The sequence below is a fragment of the Vulpes vulpes genome, chromosome 1, assembly GCF_048418805.1.
Source record: "Vulpes vulpes isolate BD-2025 chromosome 1, VulVul3, whole genome shotgun sequence".
NCBI lineage: Eukaryota > Metazoa > Chordata > Mammalia > Carnivora > Canidae > Vulpes > Vulpes vulpes.
In genome coordinates, this window is record NC_132780.1 from 99252675 (window position 1) to 99277806 (window position 25132).

Sequence of the window (25132 nt, forward strand, 5' to 3'; positions counted from 1 at the left end):
GCCAGTTTCATTCTTTTACTTGTGGCTGTCCAGATTTCCCAGCACCATTTGTTGAAGAGACTTTTTCCCATTGGATGTTCTTTCCTGCCTTGTTGAAGATTAATTGATCATATAGTTGTGGGTTCACGTCTGGTTTTCTGCTCTGTTTTATGTGTCTGTTTTTGTGCCAGTACCATACTATTTTGATGCCTACAGCTCTGTAATAGAACCTCAAGTCCAGAATTGTGGTGCCTCCAGCTTTGCTTTTCTTTTTCAAGATTGCTTTGGCTATTCATGGTCCTTTGTGGTTCCATACACATTTTAGGATTGTTCTAGCTCTGTGAGAAATGCTGTTGGCATTTTAAGAGGGATTGCACTAAATGTGTAGATTGCTCTGGGTTGTATAGACATTTTAACACCGTTTGTTCTTCCAATCCATGAACATGGACTATCTTTCCACTTCTGTGTCATCTTCAATTTCCTTTATCAGTATTTTATAGTTTTTGAAGGACAGATCTTTTACCTCTTTGGTTAGGTTTGTTCTAGGTATCTTATTGTTTGGGGCATAATTATAAATGGTATTGATTCCTCAGATTCACTTTCTGCTACTTCTGTCCATTGATTTTGTATCCTGCAACTTTACTGAATTTATCAGTTCTAGCACGTTTTTTGGTGGAATCTTTTGGGTTTTTTTTTTCTTTTGGGTTTTCTATATATAATAGCACATCATCTGCAAATAGTGAAACTTTTACTTTTTTCTTGTTAATTTGGATGACTTTTATCTCCTTTTGATGTCTGATTGCCATGGCCTGAACAGTACTGTGTTGAATAATAGTGCTGAGTGGACAGCACCTGTGTTGTTCTTGACTGTAGAGGAAAAGTTCTCAGTGTTTTCCCACTGAGGATGATATTGGCTGTGTGTTGTTCGTATGTGGTCTTTATGATGTTGAGATGTGTTCTGCAAGGTTCAGATTTTTAGTTAAGTGTTCACGTTATGGACGAAAACCTATGCATAGAAGAAAATAGGCTGAATCCAAAGAATTAAGGAGATAATTAGGTGCTTCAGGAGGTATGTTCTTGTGATTATTGAAGGTGTTCAAATGTAGAAAAGTGCTTGTGAGAGAATGTATACACAGATGCCATCTTTTAATATAGAGTTGCCTCGTGTATTACTACTTTTTGCCCAATTAATGTCCAGGATTTGGATCAATCAGATTAGCAATTCCTCACTGCTTGGGGAAGGGGTTTGATTAGTGGCAGGCAGAGCAACATAATCATGGAGGAGGGCCTGTTGCTATGATCCCCCTTACACACACATGCGCATGCGTGTGCGCACACACACACACACACACACACATTGGTAAATTTATCTTCTCTAGGAGAGAAGTAGGAAACTATATGGCAATAAATAGTAGGAACTTTAAAGATGCTCATGGCATTGGATCCAACAATTTCACTTCTAGAGCATGAAACCGGATGGTTTCATATAACTGGATGTTATAAATGGATGTTTTGAAAAAACTTTATATACAGAAATGTTCATCACAACATAATAATAGTAAAAAAAAAAAATGGTGGACCTTTTCAATTTAGTAAACAACTACTAACATCTGCTCCGTTACAGGTACTTTGTAGCTGTTTGGGATATATTAGTGAGCAGAATACTTTCCTTCTGTCAAGGAGTTTGTGGTCCAGCAGGTAAAAGTAAATGTAAACGCAATAAATAAATACGTCTATAATACTATTTATATAACAGTAGAAGAGAACAAGTGTTATGGGGCAACATAAAGTAGAGAAAGTAGCGGGCATTGGGATCGGTGGCGGCAGAATGAGCAGGGAGGTCTCAGAGAAGGCAGCGGGCCGGTGGCCGCTGATGAAATAGTATTTCTTTTATTAACATAGGAAATGCTAACGACATAATCTTCAGTGAAACAAGCAGGGGATACGCTGTATATTCAGTATCACAGTTTTTAATTATGCACTTATTTATTCCATTAAATATTTACCAATCATCTATTTATTTTCTAAACATGTGTATGGCACCTATTATATTCCAGGTGCTATTCAAACATTTCCAAATATTAATGTCATGAAATCTTTATAACTTTGTTATGAGGTAGGAATAGTTTGACCTCGTGAATGGGAAAGATCCTAATTAATTTTCCAAGGTCATATTGCCAGTTAAGAGCAGACTATAGTTTTGCTCTGAGTCTGTTTTCCTAATCTGCATGATTTCTGCTTCCTCTTTGCTGGGCACTGTTTGCATGTGGGGGAGGGAGTAAAACACATTTATATATGCCTAGAAAAAGATTCAGGAAAGTATATGTCAAATGTTAATACTGATTTTTCTGTGTGGGAAGAATTATAGATAGTATTCATCATTGTGCATACATTTGTGCATTTTTCAAATTTCTATAATAAAGACATTTAAAAGTATAATGAGAGTATTACATATATTTTAATAGTTCAGTGCCTTTTACAGTGCTTGTCATGCTTATAAGAATAAAAGCATAAACAGGTAAAGCTTTAAGGAAGAGCTGGAGCTAGACTTTGGCTCAGTTCAGTTTATTTTAGCTCAGTTTTTCTCCCCCTTTTACGTTGTATATTCAGCATAATATGATAGAAAGATGACTCTACTGGAAGCCAGACTCCAGTGCTGCTCCTGACTCTTGTTTAAAGCTCTGCACCTTTAAACAAGATGTTTCGCCAATCTGGGCCTCCGTGTATCCTTTTGTAAAATTGGAGAATTGGGCTATTTGGCATCTGGCACTTTTCATTTCTGACTTTCGTAATTCTATGGAAGTTTTACATTCTTATCTTAACCAAAATGTGAATTATTCTGAAGCAGATGCTTCAGTTGGACCAGGATATCAGTTGATTACCTTGCAAAATCAATAAAGTGGCATGTGGACAAAATCCTTTGAAGTCTATATTATTAGTTCATTTTCTTAATGTAGCCAAGCTATATTGTTCTGTAGATCAAATTAAAATAGGCAAATATTAACAAATTCATAACATTTGACTTACTATGTGGGGAAAAAATAACCCCTTTTTTGATGAAATCTGAAATTCCTACCCCATGCGTAGAGATACGTGAGGACTGAGTAGTTAGACAACTCTGCAGTATAGCCTAACCACCTGTGGAGTTTGCAGTTCCCTTGGGGAGTATAGAATCAGAGTAACAGGCCTCACAAGACTCAAGCTGCCCAATGATACAGTGAGATGAATGAGGTGGAATAGAATGAATGAATGAATGAATGAATGAATGAATGAATGAGATGGAATGAGATAGCCTGGAACCTCTATGTGTCTACCTGGAGAGTCAAAATCTCTTGCCCGTGGCCGCCGTATGCCACCGCCACCCAGGCTTCCTGATGAGCCCAGTACTCCTTGGAATCTGTTGAAGTGTTAAAGGTTCTCTTTTTTCAGCACATTGCCAAAATTCGGCTGTCTCCGGACTGAGGGACCTGTACCTTTTCTTTCTCTGCTTCCTGGCTGGACCCAAACTTTTCTCTCCAGAGGACTGGCTTTTTGAGTTACTTTGCATATCTCTATCATCCAGACTGCAGTTTAGCACCCTGAAGGCCTTTTTTCATTTTACTAATTTCTTGAGTTTTGAAAGAGGGCAGCAATTCACTGTTAACCTGCAATTAGCAATGACACAATTTGCTCCTTGGGTCCTTTTTGGGCCTGAAGAAGCAACTTTTCCTTAAAGTCCCAGGCTGAGAATAAATTAAAGTGACCTGCGAAGCCACTAGAGCACCCAAGTACCTCGACAAAGCTGTTACTAGTGACTTTGCCATCCAAGAAAAGAAGCACCAAATGCACCCGCAAATCAGCTTCATAATTCACAGATGGGCGTTATTAACAATGTGCACCATCTGGCAGCTTCCTTCTTTTAACTAATTTGTCTTGCTAACTAGGCTCAGTTATGCTCTATGCTGCTGAGGAAGTGCAAGTGCTGTCAACATGTATATATAACAAACTTTAAGATTGCACAACCTTAAAATCATTACTTTAGAAGTTTTTTTTTCTTTAAGTTTTCATTGCCCAGCCCTAGATATAGCTTTGCTTTTATGTATATATCCTCAGTTTTCACATATCCCATGTTGACAAGGAACTTTTAGGGAATTTCTCTTTTAATCAACAAGGAGAAATATCTATGCAGCACTAAAACGGTAAACAATGAAAAGTGACAGTCGCCCCCAAATTCTTAAAAATCCAACAAAAAATTATGCCAATTTTTTAAAGTTTCAAGCTCCTCACCTTATATGAATTCTCTCTCTGGTGGCCTGTACATCTAACCTATGGCACTTCTAGTCTGATAATAGCTATAATTAATCTCTTTCTTTTTGCTCAAGATCCTCTTTATTTTAACTAGGAGACGGCAAATTATATCATTTCCTGGTGTACAGTTGCTGTGGAATTGATTAAATAGAGTTTCACTAACTTTCCCATTATACCCAGACCTTGCACTTTTTATGAGAGATTATCTTACCTATTAACAGATATATCCTTTTAAGGTATAAGACTCAGATTGGCCTAAGCAAAACAATCGACTTTATTGATTCACCAGCTGGTAGAAAAAGAAAAGGAAATGGCACCAGGTAGGGCCAGATCCAGCACACAAATGATATTTTCAGGATCTCTTTGTCTCTACTACTTAGCTCTCTCTCTCTCTCTCTCTCTCTCTCATGTTGGTCTCAATCCTTCCTGTTGCTTTCCAGCTTTCTTTTGCTGGCACCTTCAGGCCTGTAGGATACCAGCTAAGCATCTTCAAAGATGAGACAGCCAGGCTTTTCCCCCCAGTGTGCATATTGCAATCCCAGAAAGAGACTGCTGGGCCATGTTTAATCACTTACCCATCAATGGATGAATCATGGAGGTCAGGATGGTACCGTGATTCGTTGTGTGTGGAGGCCAGGAGGGTAAGGCCTCTGTGGTCAATGCTTGGTTATTCCTTCAGTAGAGGTTGGGGGACCAGATAGTCTTTGTCAACAGAAAAGGAGGAGGGGAAGCTTGCATATCAAGTAGACAGACACAATAGCCACAATGGTTTATGACAGTGTCTAGGAATAAAGTCATTTGTGGTATTATATTTAACTTTTTCATTACGGTAGCCAAACATTCTGGATTTTCTGGAACAATCCCAATTTCAGATATTCTGTCCCATTGAGTGACCATGTGTTCAAAGTTTTGAATTGGGAAATGATATCATTCTGCTCTAAGGCATGCAATGATTGGCTCTCACAGCCAAACATTTTTATAGCTTTTACGTGACGATCTACATATATTTTTTTAAACATTTATTTATTCATGAGAGAGAGAGGCAGAGACACAGGCAGAAGGAGAAGCAGGCTCCATGCGGGGAGCCGGATGTGGGACTCCATCCCTGGACCCTGGGATCACGCCCTGAGCCAAAAGCAGAGACTCAACCGCTGAGCCACCCAGGCGTCCCAATCTACATATTTTTAAAAGAGCTTTAATTATAATGTACTGGAGTATAAATCCAAGGGGAGCATAATCAAAAATAGGCTGTAAAGAATGTAGCAAAATACTTTTATAAAAGAAAAAAAAATAATTTGAGGTTTTTGGTAAGCCTTCAAAGCTTGCCAGCAAATATCTTTTGCCATATTGAACTCGTGCAACTCTCAATGCTGACATTTAAGCTACTGTTTTCTTGGCGCTTCGCATAAGCTCATTAATTATGCTTTGAAATTTTACTTTACACACTATTACTTTTTAATGAGGGAGCTCATTATTTTCCACTGGAGTGCTTCCCTGCCAAGTGCTACCGTTTCGGAGGAGGAAGGCCGACTCTGCGTTAAGCGGCAGCACGAGGCCCCGCGAGGCTCCTGGCTGCCGTGGGCCCCGCCCCGCTCGCTGCCCTGGCCCGCCTCTGCCCAGGTGAGCCTTTCCCCGACCCCCCGACCCCGACCGGGCAGGTGCAGCTTCGGTCCTCGGCCCTTGAAGCCCTTTGCGAGGGCACCGGGCGCGCAGGCCCAACGGCAGGACCTGTAACGGGAGAGCAGGCGCGCGGACTCCGGCCTCAAGAGGCGCTCGTTTCCCTTAGTTCACCAGCCCTTGGCGTTTTGTTACAAAAATAGAGGTCCAGGCCCCTACCACGACCGCTCCGCGTGGTTTCTCCTTAGGCGAGACACGGCACTCTCTTTCGTAAGCGCGACAAGCTGGAGAGCCGGTGCGATGCGCCCGCAGGACAGCGGGTGACCTCGGGTGACCTCGGGTGACGGGGGGGCGGGGCGGTGCACAACAGGCCCTGGGACCCAGGACAGAGCTGGGGCGTCCCAGCTAAAACCCCGCGACGACCGCCCACTTCGGGCCTCCTGTTTCACTTGCTGGCGGGGGACCGTCGCGCCGCGAGGGCTGCAGGCCACACCCGGCGTCGCGCCCCGAGCGCTGCTGCGCAACCGCTCTCAGGCCAGCGAAACACCTCGGAGATGGGATCAGTTCCCGGAGAGGAAGGCTTCCCGGAGGCGGCGGCAGGAGGCCAGGGCGGTGAGCGTGCACCCAGCCAGCCTGTGCGGACGGCGCGGCAGGCACCCCGACCCGGGGGGGGGGCTGCTGGGTGCCTGTGCGGACGGCGCGGCGGGCACCCCGACCCCGGGGGGGGGGCTGGTGGGTACCTGGGCGGACGGCGCGGCGGGCACCCCGACCCCGGGGGGGGGGCTGGTGGGTGCCTGGGCGGACGGGGCGGCGGGCACCCCGACCCCGGGGGGGGGCTGCTGGGTGCCTGGGCGGACGGCGCGGCGGGCACCCCGACCCCACGGGGGAGCTGGTGGGTGCCTGGGCGGACGGCGCGGCGGGCACCCCGACCCCGGGGGGGGGCTGCTGGGTGCCTGGGCGGACAGCGCGGCGGGCACCCCGACCCCGGGGGGGGGGCGCTGTGTGAAGGCGGACGGCGCCAGGTGCCCGGTCCCGCGCCCCCTGGGGCTCAGGCCGCCCGCCCCTGCCCCGAGGCCGCGGCGCCTCCCTTCCCCCTCCGCTGGGAGCCGCACGAGGCTGGCCCGAGGCGCCCCCCGCACGCGGCGCACACCCCGAATCCTGTCCACGCAGCGCGCAGGCGGGCCGCAGAGCCAGCATCTAGGTCTGGGTCGTGGGGGGGAACCGGGGCTGAGAGCGAGGCGTGGGAGGGCAGACGGTGGATGCTCCCGGTGCGGACCCACGTGCGCGGGACGCCGGCGAGCAGGTGCGTGGGCCCCGCAGGCCTGCGCGCCCCCCGCCCGGGACGCCCCGCGGACCCACTCCGGAGCACAGGAACCCACCTGCTGGCGCTCGGCGGAGCCCGACCTGAATCTCACGTAATACGAGGTGTCACTGTTTCAACCGGTAAAAGCGCAGGACATGCTCTTAACTCGCAGGCGGGACCGGGGACAGTCGGTGCCCAGGCCGGGCCGCTGAGCGTGTCACTCGGACACCGACGGGGGGGGGGGGGGGGGGTCTCCGTCTAACTAGGAAGAGATTGTGTCCAGGGCTTGACGTGGGACATTCACTTACAGAGTCGTACATTTTTAGATTGAAGTGGCTTTTAAAGATCGCCCCGTCCGACGCCCTCACTTTATTTTTCAGAAGATTTTATGTATTTATTCATGAGACACCGAGAGAGAGGGAGGCGGAGACCCAGGCAGAGGGACAAGCAGGCTCCCCGCGGGGCCCGATGCGGGACTCGATCCCGGGGCCCGGGGTCATGCCCTGGGCCCAAGGGGAGCCCCTGGGGCCCCCAACAGCGTCGCAGTGACGATGTCCTTGGCACTTGGGTCACTGGTGAGGAAGGGCCAACATACTCGTGGGGGCGCAGGACGGAGAGCGGCGGGTCCCAGCGATCCGGTGGCTTAGGACCTGCTTGCTGCCGTGCGACGTCAGTGACACTTGTCCGGGCTGTGGATTCTCATGGAGTCCTGGGTGAGGCTGGCTCCTCCTGATTCGTTACAACTCACCTCACCTTTTTTTTTTTTTTTTCAAGAGTAAAGATTCTTTCTTTTTTTTTTTTTTTTTTAATTTTTACTTATTTATGATAGTCACACACACACACACACAGAGGCAGAGACACAGGCAGAGGGAGAAGCAGGCTCCATGCACCGGGAGCCCGACGTGGGATTCGATCCCGGGTCTCCAAGATCACGCCCTGGGCCAAAGGCAGGCGCCAAACCGCTGCGCCACTCAGGGATCCCCTCACCTCACCTTTTAAAGCCCCGTTTCCTTTTACGGTAGAATGGAGACCACGGACCTTTACTTTTTTAAAGGCACAAAATAGCATGCACTTGCCAGTGACGTTATAACGAATGAAGCACCTTCTGTTGAAATAGTCATAAAATCATATGCAGATTGGGCAATGGCAATTTGTGCTTGTTTATTAATTCAAGTAACAAGATCTAGTGAAAGTAGCAATGCACATAAATGACATTTTGCGAACAGTATTTCCTGTCAGGAGGTGATCTAAAAACAATCCTTGATTTATCTTGGAAATGAAGACCTAGGTCCTGTTAAAACCCCATAAAATAGTGAAGTGCATAAATAAAAATCCTAATGTATTAATTTTCAGTAAGAAGTATAAGGCTGAAGCAGATCAAGGTTCATGCTGTGGCCCCTAGTGTCCCCCCGGGCCCCGCCCATGAGGCTGGAGCCAGGGGCTCCTCCCAAGCCCCGAGCGCTGCCTCCGGTGAACCCCTTAGTCCATCCCCCGGCGTGGAGCCAGCCGGCTGGGCGCCCCGGGCTGGGAGGGCAGCACTGCGGTGTCCCCCCAGGGAGCCTCCCGGGTCCCCTGTGCAGCAGCTACCTGGAGTGACACGCCCTGGCCCGTCTCCTGCGTGGCTCGCTCCCAACCGTCCCGGGCCCCAGTGACACCTGCCAGGGCCCCGCCAGCAGCCCTCCCGGGGTTGCCCTGAGGGCATGCACACAGCGCTCCTGTCGCCCTGTTGGGGTCCCTGCCTCAGCCCCAGCCCCACAGGGCCCTTCCGGCCCTAACTGTGCCTCCCCCGACGGAGCAAACTGGGGAGGCAGGGCCTCTTCTCGGGAGGCCTGGGGGGGCACGGAGAAGGCCGGGCGGCCTTCATGGGGCTCTGGGCTCCCAGCGGGCTCCCGCCCGGCCCCGGGGAGGGGGGTGAGTGTGAGCGGCACCGACCTGCCCTGGGGTTGATGGGGGTGAGTGTGAGTGGGACCTGCCCTGCCCCGAGGGGTGGGGAGGGGGTGAGTATGAGCGGGACCTGACCCGCCCCAGGGGCGAGTGTGAGCGGGCTCCCACCTACCCCGAAGGATGGGGGGGTGCGTGGGAGTGAGGGGGGAGGACTGGTGTCTGCGAGGTGCTCTGAGTCATCCACTTCCTCGCTCAGGAGGAACGTCAGGGGGTGAGGGGCCGGTCAGAGGGAGGAGGAGCTGGGGGGTCTGTCAGGGGGGGGGGTCGGTCAGAGAGTGGAGGAGCGGGGGCGCGGGGCAGGAACGGCGGAGAGGCCCAAGCTCCGGGTCTCTACCTGCCAGGTGCCGGCGCCCCTGCGGGTCCCTAACCCAGGACAGGGGTGGGGGCAGGACGCCCCAGGACACCGCTTCGCCCGGCGCAGGGGACAGGCCTGGGCCCGGATCTCGGCGGCCATTCCCGGACGTGCCGGGTCACCAGGTCGCCAGAGCGGGAGGCGGCCCCGAGAGCCCAGGGCTCCAGCGTCGCGTCTCCGCCCGCCCAACGTCCCGGGACGTGTCACCGAGGCCGCTCCCAGCACGTCCCCGGCTCGGTGTGCTCTGTGGCCCGCCGCCAGTGCGTGTGTAAGCCCGCCCAGGACGGGGGGGGGGGGGGGCAGCAGGTGCCATCCTCAGCCCCGCTCCCCCCGCCCGCCCCGCGTCGCCCCGCGTCCCTCTTCAGCCCGCTTTCCCCCGCTGGCCGCTGGCCCGGGCACCGTCCTTGCCCTGCAGCACCAGATGGTCACAAGGTCCCTGGACCCCTGTGGCTGCCCCCGCCCTGCTCAGCTCCCTCCACGCGGCCAGGGTGAACCTTCTAGCACACTCCGCCGCCACAGGCGCTCCGGTGGGGTCCGCCGCAAGCCTAGGCTCCGGGGGCTCCGGAGGCACGCAGTGTAGACCTGGGCGTCCCACACCTGGCTAGTCCCTCCTAGCCCTTGTCCCCTCCTGTCCCTGCCCTCCGCTGCATTACTGAGGGACATCCAAGCACCTGGGCTTCCCAGAACCTCGCGGGTGGTGCCTCAGGTCTCCGTTCATGCCTGCATGTCCCTGTCACCTTTCAGCCCCTGGGACCGCAGGCGTCCCCTGCAGGGCGGGAGCCATCCTGGCCTTCAGGAGCCCTGCCCCGCAGCAGCCGCACCCCACCTCGGGCCCCGCAGCACCCCCTAGTAGCTCTAACTTAGCAGGTGCACACCCTCTGCCCGCAGGGCTCTAGCAGGAGAGCATGGGATTCTAGGCGGCCGGCGCCCGCTTAGTCTCGTGTATTGGGGTGTCCACATACCACACGTGGTAGGCAGACCATTAGGGTCTAATAAGCCGCAGCCACAGGGTCTTGCGCTGACTACAGTTTGCTGTTGGCGTCCACCACGGACCTAGTCTGAGCCGAGGCCCTGGGCTGGTGGCCTGGCTCACCCTTGTCACCGTCCACTCACTCATCCTTAGCTGCTTCCTGCCTTACAGGGGTCCACAGAGATGTTTTTACAAATACGTCTTTTAGATCGTGGGAGCAAGACCTGAGGACTAACGTCCAGATCACAGCAAGAGGATCCCCCCTCCGGTCATTTCTTTGCTGAATTATCATCTGCAGATTGAGGTCAACGGTGAACCTTCAGGACACGTCGTCGTGAGGTTGGCACCTGTCCCCTGGTGTCGTTTTCCTTGCGCGCCTACAAAAGCTAGTCTGAATCTTCCCATATTGCAGGCGAGGCGTGGGCTGCGTCGACTAGGCCTGAGGCCTCCAACAATCTGGGGAAATATTTCTTTGTGAACTTTCAGTGACTGAATTGCATCATTTAGGCCTGTTGATAAGGCCCGAGAGCCCTCGGGACTGAGTTTTAAGAGCTTCCCGAGTGGATGACGTGCAGCCATCATGCTTCTCTTGATATCAAGGGTAGTTGAAAAATTGATGTTTTTCTCTTGCAAAAATAGACTTTTTGCAAACCATGACATTGGAGGAAATGATTTTTATACACTTTATGCTGCAGGCTTAGGTATAAGGTGCTTTTTTCCCCCTGTTTTATTTGGAAGGATTGTCTTTTCGCTGATCTACATGTACCCTTTCCATCAGTTTCCTAACAGGAGGGATGAAATCATAACTTATAACGATTATACACCCGGAGTGGGGAGTGCCCGAAGTAGGTGTGTATCTAGCACAGTTGGTTGCTGACCGTGCAGCATTTCACCTCTGTCCTCACAGTGAGTGGGAAGGTAGTGGAGACTGATGACCTCGTTTCTAGTCCTGGCCCTTGAGCTAATAAGTTTAATGTCCGTAGAAAAAGCCAGCTGTATTCTCCGGGCCTTCGTCTTCTCATGGCTAAAATGTAGAGATTGAGCTTTACGGCCTCGAAACTGTCTCTCTGGTTATACGGATTTATACTTGGAACTCAAAGAATATAAGTTTTAATGCTTAGATGACAGATTTGTGATCACACTTAACTTTCTCTTCTAGTTTTCTGTCGTTTCCATTTTTCTCAGTATTTTCTTTACTGGCTTCTTCCAGAAAATGAAAATGATATAGGCAATGATATTGTTTCTAAACAAATCAAATGACGTCATTTAAATATATCTCATACATGTCACGATACCAGCACAGAAGTTACCCCACTGAGTCATTACATCTGCACTGAGACTTCATCATCCCCGCTGATGATGAGGAACCTAAGGGACAGAGAGGTGAAATAAGTTTCCCAACACAGCCAGTTCCGTTCTGGAATCAGGATATGCTAAGAAGCTCTACATACAAATACCTAGAAGACCACGCTGTGTCTGTGTAAAATATTTCAATGTACAAGGAGTTGGGGAAGAAAAAGGATTTGGTCTAGGGAAGTTAGCTGGCCTGTTAGGGACAATGCTAAAATTAAAATTGGCTGTGATTAAAATGCTTCAGGGCATTTTCTGTTGTCTAGTGGCTGAATTTTAAAATTTACCAATGTCATAGCTGGCTCAAAGTACATTGGCCATCTGTTGCTAAAATCTCCAATCTCCTGGCTGTCCTTTTCCAATCAAGTAGTGTGTGCACATCTCATCCTTGGTGGTGGAGGCTGTGCTTTCTGTGAGCCACCCAACCGCCGTCAGCCCAGCCTCTCTCCTCGCTGCTACTCGGCGTCAGTGACAGGTTTCAAGCGAGACTCTGCAGACTTGGCTTACAACCAACTCATGCTGCCTGACTTCAATTGCTTCTTAATCCTTTCATTAATCTCTTGTTGATCCTGTAACACAGTCTGCACGAGAGCTGTTCCAAACTTTCACTCGCTTCCAATTCGGGGTCCCATCCTTCCCCCCTCACTTCGAAGTGGACAACTTCCCTTCTTTATCAGGAAGTCCAACACTATCCTATGGGAGCCTTTTTTTTTTTTACATGGTTTTTAAATTTATTTTATTTTTTATTATTACTTTTTTACATTCCGAGAGTAAGAAGTGTTTTCCTTTAGAGCTAACGCTTCCACTTGAGTCCCAGGTGTCGTGTCTTAATCACCTCTCGCTCCAACATCATTAATCTTTTCTTCTCTTACTCCTACCGTGTTGAGATATACATTCCTTAACCCTGCACTCAGTATCACCCAACTTTCATTAGACATCTTCCTTTAATTTCCAAAATTGCTGTATTTATCTATTTTAGTATCCTCAAATTGGCACCATCCATCCCCTCTTCAGTTCCTCAAAATATTTATTCCGAAGCTCCATAGTCTAGCAAAACTACTCTCTCTGAAGGCTCCTGTGCCCATCTTCCATTTTCTTGTGAAATACAATGACTTTTTTATAGTTCTTCTTTTTAACATCTCTTAAGTACTTGGCTTGGTTTTTAATTCTCTTTGTCATGATATTCCCCCCTCATTTTCAAGACCTTTTCATGTCTCTTCCCAGCTCCTCCACTGCTCTTTTTTCCAGTTTTTCTGTGTTCTTCAGTTGCGTGATGTTTTGTTTCATGATGAGTCACTGAAGTACTTGACAACAAACCTGTATCTAAAGTTTTAATCATAAGGTATTTAGATATTCTATTAATTTTAGTGCTCTAAAATAAGTTTTATTCCTCCCATATTTTTTTTTTTCTTTCCTTATGTCTGAAATGATAGAAATAGTACTGCCAATGCCCCCTTCATCCAATTTTCTCTTCACTCGAATCCAGGCAATTACCACTGTCTAATTGTATTAGTTTTCTAGGCTGCATAATAAATGACCACACATTTAGCAGCTTAAATAGTATACAGTTATTATCTCGCATTTTCTCTGGTTCAGGATTCTAAGCACAGCATAGCTGGGTCCTCTGCTGAGGGTCTTTAAGGCTATATAGTAGAGACACTGGCTGAGAATGAGGTCTCATCTGAAGTCTCAACTGGGAAATGATCCACTGCTACGTGCTCACAAGTTGTTGGTAGAATTATTTTCCTCTTTTTTGGAGGGGAGGATGTGTGTAGCTTTAGAACAAATGGTGGCTGGCTTCTTCAGTGCCATGGTGAGACCGAAACTGATGGGAGGCCTGTTGCCTACCTAGCTATGTGAAACAAGAGCATGATACTCAATCACTCTTACCATGGTGTTTTGTTTTATTTTGTTTTGTGTTTTGTTTTTCTGTTTTTTGTTTTGGCTTGAGGCAAGTCCCAGGGCCTGCTTACACTCAAAGGATACAGATTATACAGTATAGAACACCCAGGGACCATCTTAGAATTTTGCCTACCATGCTGTTGTTTCTACAGCTCTCAAGCAAGGGGAGTAAGCGCCTTTTATCCTTGCTATTGGAACAATTTTGTAGCCGAATTGGATAAGCATACAAAATGCACAGTTTATAACTGAGATGCTAGGGAGGGAATCACATTGGGTTTAGAAAACAGGTAAGAAAGAGTAGGAGAAGAGAACAGGTCAAAGAGGAGCTGCCATAAATATTTTCCTCACATGGTCTAATTCAGTGCTTAAACTACCTGTGATAATGGACTAGGATTTTTATTTGTGTGTTTGTAACATTCCCAACCTATTACACACTGAAATTTTTGTAAAAATAAAAAAAATATATTACTAAAAAATGAAATTAAAAAATAAAAACATATAAAATATGAGTCAAATTTTTATCTTAATAAAACAGACATAAAAATCACTCTGTCAAATTGCTATAAAAGCTTCCAAATGCTTTTTTTTAATGTTTGTTTTTATGTTAAGGACACATGACAGCTTGAGGACCAGCATTGTGTGAAGTCCAAACTTTGAGCAGAACTGATTTAATACACTCCCACAGCATAAATTTGCCCAGCTATATATTAATTCCCTTTTCTAGACCCAAGTCTAGATCTTTTTTCCAAGATTATTTATTCATTTATTCACAGATGAATCACTGAGCACTTATTGTTGGTCAGACACCATGCAGAACTAGACAAAATGCTAGATAAACTGATGGCTTCTCTTTGCACATCTTTTTGGGATTCAGACGATCTCAAACACAGTGTGCATGACCTTCAAGGAGTGAACGTACAGTCTTGTCTCTTGTCTGCTATCCCTACTATGTCTTCTAGCTTTGTGTTTGCCACGTCCATCCACAGGTTGCCAAGGTTAGAACTTTACTTATCCACACTTTGCTCCCTCATATTTTCCTTCCAAAATATCAAATCTTTCCCTTTGTACATCTGCAGGGCTACTGCATTTGTTCAGGCGCCCAGCCTTCCCCACTGGGGCTAAGGGGGCTGTTTACTGAATGCTCTCCTTGACATCAGTCTTGCTCCCCTCCATTCAACTGCCACAGTAGATTCAAGAGGACCTTTTTAGACTCTATTCCTCAATATGTTACTGTTTTGCCTAAGACCCCTCAGGGTTCTTCATTGCTTACCAATAAACCTGAAAGCTTATCAAGGTCAATTTTTTTTTAAAATTTACTCATTTCTGATTACTTCTTCTCTTGCCTCACTTCCTTTCTGAAGCCTTATTCCATCCATATTGAATCATTTGCAATTCCTAGGATTCGCCATGCCCTCTCTTGCCTTGGTTTTTGGTGTTGGCTGAATCTCCTCCCTGACACATCTTTCACATGATCCTTTATTTGGGTACTCCTTCTGGCCTCAGGATTGGGTCATCTTTTTTTCCAGGAAAACTTCTGTACACTGCATCCCCAGCCCTGTCTGTGTCTACCCTTGTGGTGGCACTTGCAAATTTGTTTGTAACACAGAAAGGAGATGGCTGGAATACTTCCATCATTAGACTATGGATGTTTGAATTAAGAAATTTTATCATATTTTCATTGATATCTTGAAATGGATCTATGAAAGTATTCTAGAGAATGGGTCATAACACACATTTTGGAGGCAAGTTCAGCCCATTTAATGAAGCCAAACTGATCTACCCTTCTTCAGGTCTTGCTGTCACCAGTCCAGCTTAAGATCTCATAGCATATCTGGAGTGTCACTGCAGTCTTCTAGTTTCTGAACTCTACTTGCTTTCTGGGAATCCATTTAAATGCCTTTTCTCAGGCTTTAATACTGCATTCAGAGATGATCAAATAAATGCTTGCTTAAAAGCATTTAGTTTTTCAAACAAAAAATTTTTTCAGCGCCTGCTCTGTGCCAGTCACTCTTCCTGATGCTTAAGCCACATCAGTGAACAAAATGGAAACAAAGCAAAACAAAACATAGTCTTGGGAACTTGTGGTTTTTTGAATTACATTTTTGTTGAGGACACTTCAATTATTTTATATTATTATTTTATTTTTTGAAGATTTTTATTTATTTACAGAGAGAGAAAGAGAGCGTGTGCACAAGCAGGGGGAGCAGCAGAGGGAGGGGGAGAAGCAGGCTCCTCACCAAGGAGGGAGCCCAATGCAGGGCTTGATCCCATGACCCTGGGACCTGGAAGGGATCATGACCTGCTTAACCGACTGAGCCACCCAGGTGCCCCTCATTTATTTTAAACACTGAAATGTAAATATAGCTCAAATTACATAGATGTAGTTGCACACTGCAAGTAGAGCAAACCAGGCTCCTTGTGCATTTGCAAATGCTACATCCACTACCCTGTATGGGTTATGTATCACCACCAACATGTATTACTGTGGAGTAAACCATCTCCATCTGAGTGGCTCAGAAGAATACACTTGTGCTATTTCTCATGAATCTGTGAGTCAGCTTGACAGTTCTGCTGCTGATCGGGACCAGGCTCAGCTGATCCCAGCTGGGTTAGCTCACACATCTGTGGAAATCTGGCAGATGAGGTAAAGGCTGCCTCACCTAAAATCGCCTTACTCATGCGTGGCTGTGTGCTGGTTGGGGTGATGGAGGTAACCAGGCCAGGTATGTCTCACCATCTAGCCGTCCAGACAGGGTTTGTTCACATTCTGGTGACAAAATTCGGGGAGAGAGAATGGAAGAGGTGAAGCCTCTGGAGCCTCACTCAGAACTGGCCCACAGACTCTTCGGGCACCCCCTACTGGCCACAGCAGGTTGTAATGCTAGCCCAGATTGCAGGGGTAGTGAAATGATTCTAGCTTTGGATGGGAGCAGATGGTCACATTGCAAAGGCCATGGAGAGGGTGAGGAATCGAGGATATTTTGGCAAGCAATCTGCCACAGTTTCCTTCTTTGCAGATTGCGTATCTGATGGAAGGCTTAGAGGCTTTTGCCTGCCAGTCATTGTGCTCAATTATCTTATTTCTGTGTATGTTTCATAACTTCCTATGATACATACAACTAAAATGTAAACCCCTAAGTTCTTGTGGGCTTCCTGAGGACAAGGAACCTGCTAATTCATCTCCTCACCTTCCATGGGACATAGCACAGCACATTGCACAGAGCAGACTCCAAATACTGGCCGGATCCATCATTCACTAACCTAATTATATGAATCAGCAATAAAGAACAGGAGCGTGTCGTAGTGAGATGTCCTTTCACATCTACTTAAGAGGAACACGAAAACACTAAAGAGCTTCCCCAATATTATTTGGATAGCTGATAGGCTTTCCTATCATCCATTACATTTGACTGGCTAACAGTCATCTGGTGATTCTAAGAGTCAAGGATTGATGTCTTCAGAGAGTTAAAATGCTGGTTCTAGAACAACAAAACACTCAGGAAGGGAAGGGAAGCACAGAGGCCAGAGGTCCTGCCGTATGCCACAGCGAAGTTACAATAGGTAGAGCTAAATCCTGGGTTTAGGGGAAGTAGGAGGCTGGGCTAAAGCACATGCGCTGAACACTTGCCTTAGTCGAGCTGGGCTAATGAGCTTAATAAAGAGGGAAACAAGCCTTCCAGGGAAAACGGTGAAATTACCCCCAGGAGACCCTAACTAGCTGGCCATAAGGTCCAGGTGAAAAGACACAATCAGAAAGGTAAGTTATAAAGGCAAGCTATCCTCATTGGTAGAGTTTGAGAGACATGTGATTGCTAAAAAAAACCTCTCATATTAATAACACAGTTTTTTTTTTTCATTTTTCCCTGAGGATGTTTTATAGAAATATATGCTGAGAGAAGGTGGGGGGGCAGTTCCTTAACTTTACGAATTTGCTTTTTGCATTTGTAAATATAATTCTATCGACTTTCAAGAGTTGGAAGGAAATGAGATAGATACGTTTTTTTAAAAAAACTGACTTCAGAAAAATTGGACATAGGAGTAATTTTTAGTCCGATTTTTTGTTTATTAAAGAATGTTCTGTTGTCTTTTTTTTTTTTAGATTTTATTTATTTATTCATGAAAGTCACATACAGAGAGGAACAGACACAGGCAGAGGGAGAAGCAGGCTCCATGCAGGGAGCCCGACGCAGGACTGGATCCCAGGTCTCCAGGATCACGCCCTGGGCCGAAGGCTACGCTAAACCACTGAGCCACCCGGGCTGCCCTGTTCGATTGTTTTTAGGATAGTCTTGATTTTCTCATCTGCTATTTGCTTTACAAAGGAAAATTGGAATCTCTTGATTTAAATTTGAAGACTTTGATATGAAACTAACTCAAAAAGGAGAATAGCATCTCTGTTAAGGGTTGTATAGTATAATTACTACTGAGTAATAATTTAATCACAACAACCTGTAACATAAATGGAATAAAATGATGATATGGATGCAAGCTATTATATTAAGAGAAAGTTCATCTTTTTTGAACAACACAGGCAGTCAGGTTTTAGCCTTACAGCCCCCAAGTTTGTATTTTGCTCAAGCAATCTGGATCTTATTACATTAGGCAAACACTATTCAGGAGAACAGTGGATCATGTAAATACCTTTAATATTATTCATGGATTTTACTTCCACAGTAGGTTGGAAATATGCTACAGATATACTCTTATAAATGACCTATTTAACTCCTGATATTGCATTTCTGAATTTTTTCATAATTTAAAGAGGTTCTGATTTACCTCCCTGCTATAGATCTACTGTATATTTTTGTCTCTACATTTTGCTCTAATTTTCTTAACCGCTTGTCCTCTTTATTTACCTTCCTACTTGTTTTTCCTTCATCCTTACAGGCCTCTTGGCACCAGTTCATATCCACAGTCAGGATTGCAGATCTAAGCTAATAAGCTTAGCTTTGGACAACACACAAATTGTGTGTGTGTGAGAGAGAGAGCCTGTAATTTATGGTCACTTCTCAGAAATGAGACCACTGCACACTTGCGCTACAGCGTAGCTTTGGTAAGCACTGCTGCTCCTATCACGTGGCCTCTTTTGGGTATAACGTGATCTCAGAAGAATGAAGAAGGGCATACAACATCAAAATGCAGACAAAACAGCTTTTGTCTTCATATATTAGCATGTTTCTTAATCTCTATAAATAATTTTTCGACTTGCATAAAATATACTGAGTTAAGCTGGGTATTCTTAGGAAATGAGGTCAGGAATTGGGGTAAAGACAAAGAAAGAAAAGAAAGAAAGAAAGAAAGAAAGAAAAAAGAAAGGGAAAGGAAAGGAAAAGAAAGGGAAAGGAAATGAAAAGAAAGAAATTTGTTTCTTTTTATTGTGCAATTATCCACAATCACATTAACTCATGCCATTTATTTCTTCAGTCATTCAATCAATATTTATTGAACGGACTGATACAGCAGTGAACAAAGCTTATGTTTTGAACTCTTGGGGTTTATGTTTTTAGTGGGAGAGACAGGAAGGAAATAGAAAGTTGACCAGGTGCTAGTAAACGCTAGGAGGAAAAGTAAGCCGGAGAAAGGTACCCGGTGGCCGGTGCAATTTTAGGTATTTCGGTCGCGTCCTTGCCGCAGGAGGATTGTGACCTGAGCAGCGCTAAGTGAAATAAACAAATGAATAGCGCGAGCTCTGAAGGGGGGACTGTTTGCTTCACAAAGGTGTGGGCTTGGTGTATAAAGGCGAGGGGAGAAGGCCAGGTTGGCTGCAGAGAGTGAGTGAGGGAACGTGGGGGTGAGATGGGGCAAGTGGGCGCGGGGCTTGGCACAGACCTTGCAGAGTAGCCTGGAGCCAATTGTGCCTTGCCCTCTGGGCCAAGGGAAAGGTTAAGGGTCTTGCTGAAGAACATGTGAAGTCATGGAGGATTTGGAGTAGAGGAAAACTCAGCTGTACTATGTGCAAGAAAACACCACTTGTAAGTGCTCAGTAGTGTGACTATGTCCGTATCCTTGTGCAGCAGATCTCTGGCTGTTTGTCACCTTGCAAGATTGAAACTTCATACTCATTGAACAGCGACTCCCATTTCCCCCCTCCCCTAGCCCTTGGCAACCAGTGTTCTACGTTATTTTTCTGTGAGTTTGACTATTTTAGATGCCCCCTTCTAAATGGAATCATCCAGTACTGGTCATTTTGTGACAGGTTGATTTCATTCTGATGTGACTTTTATATTTTTGACTTAATTACGATGTCAGCTCTAATGCTGTAGCTTTGATGTGGAGGGAATGTAGATGAAGGGAAGGGCAAAGGAGGAAGCAGAGATACAAGTTTTGAAGCTGTTTTTGTTCTACAGGCAATAGATGATGGTGCGTTGAACATGGGCTGAAAGAGTGGAGGTAGATAGACGCTGGGTAGATTTTTAAGGTAACGCCTGGGAGATTTGCTGATATTTTGGACGTGTTAGGTAACAGAAAGAACATGAATTATAGAGTGAATCGTCCAAATGATTTAATCATCAATCCCTTCCCCGTCATGGGGGATCATCCTTGTAAGACCTCCTCAACTGCTGCGCATCTTCTCTAAACATGTGCTGATGCCCAATCAGCCGATTAGATGGCTCAGGGTTATCGTTTGATCTTCCGTTTGTATAGGTGCTTTTTAGTAGAGGCGTGGATGGCATAAAACCTAAGGTGTGGGTATGTCAGGAGAAGGGGTTCGGGAGATCTGGGCGGGTTGGGCAACGAGGAACATTTCTGGGAAGAGGACAACACTGTCTGATGGTCCGTCAGCTCCAGGGCACCAGTATTCCAGAACAGTCTCGATGCTGTGCTGTAAACTGCCTCCTTCAGAGGTCTGCTCAGTGCTGCGTGAGTGTGGGATGATTTTGGTAGGGACTCGAGACCTTGTGAAACCGAAGACCTGGAGTGAGTAGGGAGGCTGAAAGGGAAGAATCATACTTTCTTTTTCATTTTTAGATTCTAGAGGCAAAAGGAAAAAAGAATTCAATAAACAGATTTTTTTTTTTTTTTTTAAGCTAGATGTATAGAGTAGCTGTTGAGGGATGTCTCTAGGTGTTTAGAAGTCATTGCTTCCTGGCTTCAACTATGTAATGAAAAACCACTTATGGACAGTGTGAGATTTTTTTACAAATCTGGTTGTTTGTGGCAGGCCGCTTTCCTTAGGGCTGCTCTCCGAGGTCTGCTGCAGGGACACGGGGGCTCCCAGGCCGTGCTTCTCTTGCTAATGTTGGGGCCTGTAGTTCCTTGACCGACAAGAGGAGAGGCCGAGTGTGTTGAGGAGCCGCATGTTGGCCACGTGTACTTCTTCTGACCGTTCTTAAAGCTCGGCAGGCAGATTTCTGTAAGTAGCCGAGAAGGCACCCAGTGCAGTTGCACTTTGCCTGCCCCAGTCTGTAGGATTGACAGCGCGCCCTGCACAGATTCCTCCAGTAGATAATTAGATCAGTGTAACGCAAGCGCCGCATGAATTAACATTTGCACTTGGGTATGAATATTTAGGGCTGCGGTGCCTCGGTGGTGTGAGTTGTGCCAGGATGCGCAGCGGTGCCTGTTAGGTGCTTGTATGGTATTGATTAGTACGGAATGGCACCAATTAGAGGGTCTGGAAACATCCCTGGAGTCGGAGATGATATGTGTGTGGGTGGTGCTTCTGCTCTTCCCCGTAAAGTCTAACCCAGACAACAGATTGCCTGCTTTAACTAGTCATGTGCTTCAGTTTTGATGCGGATTTTATGTTGCGGTGCAGAAACTATTAAGTTTCCCGGCCTTTACTGGAATGATGCCATCCGCTCGTTTCTCCACTCTCTCTGAGATTTTTCACCTGGAAGATTAACCTGAAAGATCATATGCTCTACATGTTATAAATAAATAATTGAATAAATAAATAAAGAATCATTGGGCCACTGAAACCTGCTTTGCATAGCGATAAAAATTGCTCTGGCACAGCTTGCTGGAGCATCAGGTATTGGTTCAAAACTTTATTTGCATTTATTTGGGAGTTTCAAAGAACTTTATGCTATTATCAAGATCATCTCTGAGGCAATGAAAACCTCCTCGTGCCTACCTCCAGGGTAAACCTGGTCAGGGGCCTCGGACGTGGAGAGAGGGATTGGATAGCTGAGAACAGATCAAGTTAGTATCTCTGTACGATGCTTTTAAAAGGGGAATATGATTCTAAAAAAACCTCAAAAGCAAAATTTTCTGAAAACTGGAAGAGGTTGTATAACGTGGTGGTAAGCGGAGGGAACTCTGAGGCCAGAATGGCTGGGCAGGAGCCCAGCTGTCCCTTAGCTCGTGAGCTGCGTGACCTGGGGTAAGTGACCTCACCTTCAGTTCTGTCACCTGTGCGCGCTCACGGCTCATGAGTGCACGGAAAGCATAGACAGCTTGAAAGGGTCTTTGCTGAAGTGTGCAGAACACTGAATGTACACTTGAAAATATTTCCAGTGCTTGTCCCTGGCCAGAGGTGACCACGGTTCGCCCAGCGGAGCCAGCTTCCGAGGGCCTTGGCTTCCACGAGTTGCCAGACCGCCGCGCGCTGTGAAGGCCAGGGGGCTCCAGCTGGAGGCCAGCGTCACTCTGCTCCTAAATTGTTCTCTTTAGGCTTATATTTGCAAGCAGAAAAAATTTTTTTTCTCTCCCAAGTATAAATCAGCTAGGATTTTCCTAGTTTCCTTCCTTTCTGACGTTAATTTTTCCACTTTGCAAATTGAAGTTATGAAATATAAAGCAAGATTAGCATCTTATGAATTTCCAGAATTTCCTATAAATAATTAGGGTACTGCATATATTTCAATATATGCAATATATTACAGTCTGCAATGTTGGAGAAGTAGGAAATATATTATTAAAATAAAGAGAAATATGAGATTTCATAATCAGCTGTTTTAAAATTTAGGATTTGTAATTGCCTTAGTGTTGGGGGCCTGAAAAAAATCTGCTGGGTGCTCTGCTTTGCCGACTTCATTAAAATGCCAGGTTAAGGAGTAATTGTTTTTTTTTTTTTTTTTTAAAGATTTTATTTATTCATGAGAGACAGAGACAGAGAGAGAGAGAGACAGGCAGAGGGAGAAGCAGGCTCCATGCAGGGAGCCCAACATGGGACTTGATCCCAGGTCTCCAGGATCACACCCTGAGCAGAAGGCGGGGCTAAACTGCTGAGCCACCCAGGGATCCCAGGAGTAATTATTTTTATAGGAAACTTTACTGAAGTCATACATTTTGGCATGATACTGCCTTGAGTATTTTAAGGGGATAATTTTCTCTTAAGAATTGATGATCTTACGGTTAAATTTCAACATCTAAAAAAACCCGAAAGGGTGATCAACAAAAGGAATTCAAAAAGTTGGAAGAAATGAAGTCACCCATTTGTTTCTCACCAAAAATATATGCCTTTTCCTGCTGCTCCGGTTTCATTAACACTAAGCGGAGAACAGATAGTATAATTGACAGTGAAGTCTGTTACTTAAGATTCTGCCTTTCACATGGGCGTGTGGGATGTGCGTTATGCATTAGTAGTTGTCACTATTGTTCTTAAGTGCACATTCCCCAGCATCTAGCATTGGCTTCCCAGCTCTCATTTTAGCTTTTTATTTTTCTCTGCAATTTATTTCCCAAGGTGCGTCCTCATGCCTAAGTTAAAAGTTGTTTTTTTTTTTTTAAAGAAACTCAAGGCACAAACGTGCAGCTGAAACTATCTTTACCCAAGATCTCCTTGAAAAGTTCTGCGTCTGAAACTTTGAGAAGTTTTACGGAGCATGAGCGACCGAGTCGAAAATTATGTGAGAAGGTTACAAAATAACATACTAATTTCCCATCGAATCGCCTTATGTTTTCCTGTGAAGATGTAGAGGTTGAAGCAGGTACATCTTCCAGACCTGAGACCAGAAGCACGCTGCGCTGCGAGGAACCCACGAGGCCCCGGGACACGGCTGAGGGAGGGCTGGGAATCTGGGGGGGTGGGGGCGCCAGCGCAGAGACAAGGGGCACAAGGGCAGCCAAGTCCGCTGTGGATCAGGGCTGAAACGTTCGGTCTCGGTCGCCCTGGACAAGGTGCTTAGCGTTCGTGAACCTCAGTTGCCCTTGTCTGTAACGTGGAGCTACTTACCTATAGGCACCTGCTGCCTCCGGGGTTGCGAAAGACGGAATGGAGTACCTCGGGTCAAGCGTGGGGCACAGCGCCCGGTCCACTGCGCGTTTTCAACAGATCGTGGTTCTTTCCTTCCTCCCAAGGCAAGGAATTTGAACCAGGCCATGCTGGTGCTTAAACTGAGTCGACGAGAGTACTACAATAACTGCTGTCAGTACTTTTGATTCTCTGGCTTCCGTTTTCATTAATTTAAATCTAATTATTTTTGTTTTGTTTTTATGCTGAAATAGGAGAACCGTTATAAATGGATGGTAGCTCTGCAATATATGTGGGTTGGAATACAAGTGGGTTCCACCTTTCATGTGATAATCCTACATCATAGGTCAGGGCCTTAAGATCTGTACCCTTTCAACTTCTTTATAAGGATTTATTCAGAAAAGTGCATTAATGTTTATGGTTATGTTGAGGAATTGGAAGCAAACTAAATGTATATTATAAAGGTGTTTAAGACATGCCCGTAATGGAATATTTTGAAGCTATTAAAATAATGTTGCAGAATATTGCGTTTATCTGGAAAGATGATCACTCTATAAGAGAAAGACACATATAACAAAACTCTACTAACAGGGTTAAAAGTATTTTTACAATTTAATTTACATAACTATGTACCTACCAGTAGGTATCTTGAGATGATAGTTTCTATTTTGTATATTTTTAGTCTGTGTATTGAAAAACAAGCAAGTATTGCTTGTGTTTGCTTATTAAGGAAAGGTCCATTATTTGAAAAATCATTTCATTAATATATAAAATCACTAAGACAGTGTGTGCCATTTGAAAATTCAAACAGTGCAAGATGTTATCCAGTAAGAAACGGAGTTGATTCCACCTCCCCATGTGTTTAATTTGTATGCCATAAAAGAGATAACATTTTTCTGCCCATTAATACACAGAATAAGACTCTTCCTGTCCAGAAGGCCGCGAGAGGAGGTGTGGCACCAGGGCCCCAGGGCGAGCGGCGGCCCCCACGGCCCCCCACGCGGGCCTGCAGGCAGCGCGGCCGCGGCCTCTCCCTGCGCCGCCCGGAGCCTCCTTGGAGGGAATTCACGATCCGCGCACCTGCTGCTCCCGCGCCCGCTCGCCGCCCGCCCCGAGGGTCCAGGCTTCGGGCCGCCAGCAAGGGCTGGCCCCCCTCCCCCCCCGCCCCCCCCCCCGCACACCCGCGGGCGCCTTAAGGGTGCGCCCTCCGCTCCAGCACAGTCTGGGGGGGCCGCCCCACAGCCCCCGGGGGACTCCGCGCTCAGATCCTCTCTCCCCCTCCCCCTCCCG

General features: G+C 46.4%; 1 protein-coding gene across 1 annotated transcript in view; it reads left to right on the plus strand.

The window, feature by feature from the left end:
* Window positions 1–23662, plus strand: part of NSUN3 (NOP2/Sun RNA methyltransferase 3) — a 98364-nt gene extending 74702 nt beyond the window's left edge. Inside the window, exon 6 of the mRNA XM_072721122.1 lies at window positions 23382–23662. Within this exon, the coding sequence (XP_072577223.1) occupies window positions 23382–23451 (70 nt within the window). The 3' untranslated portion in view covers window positions 23452–23662. The remainder of the gene's footprint in view (window positions 1–23381) is intronic.
* The last annotated feature ends 1470 nt before the right edge of the window (window positions 23663–25132 follow it).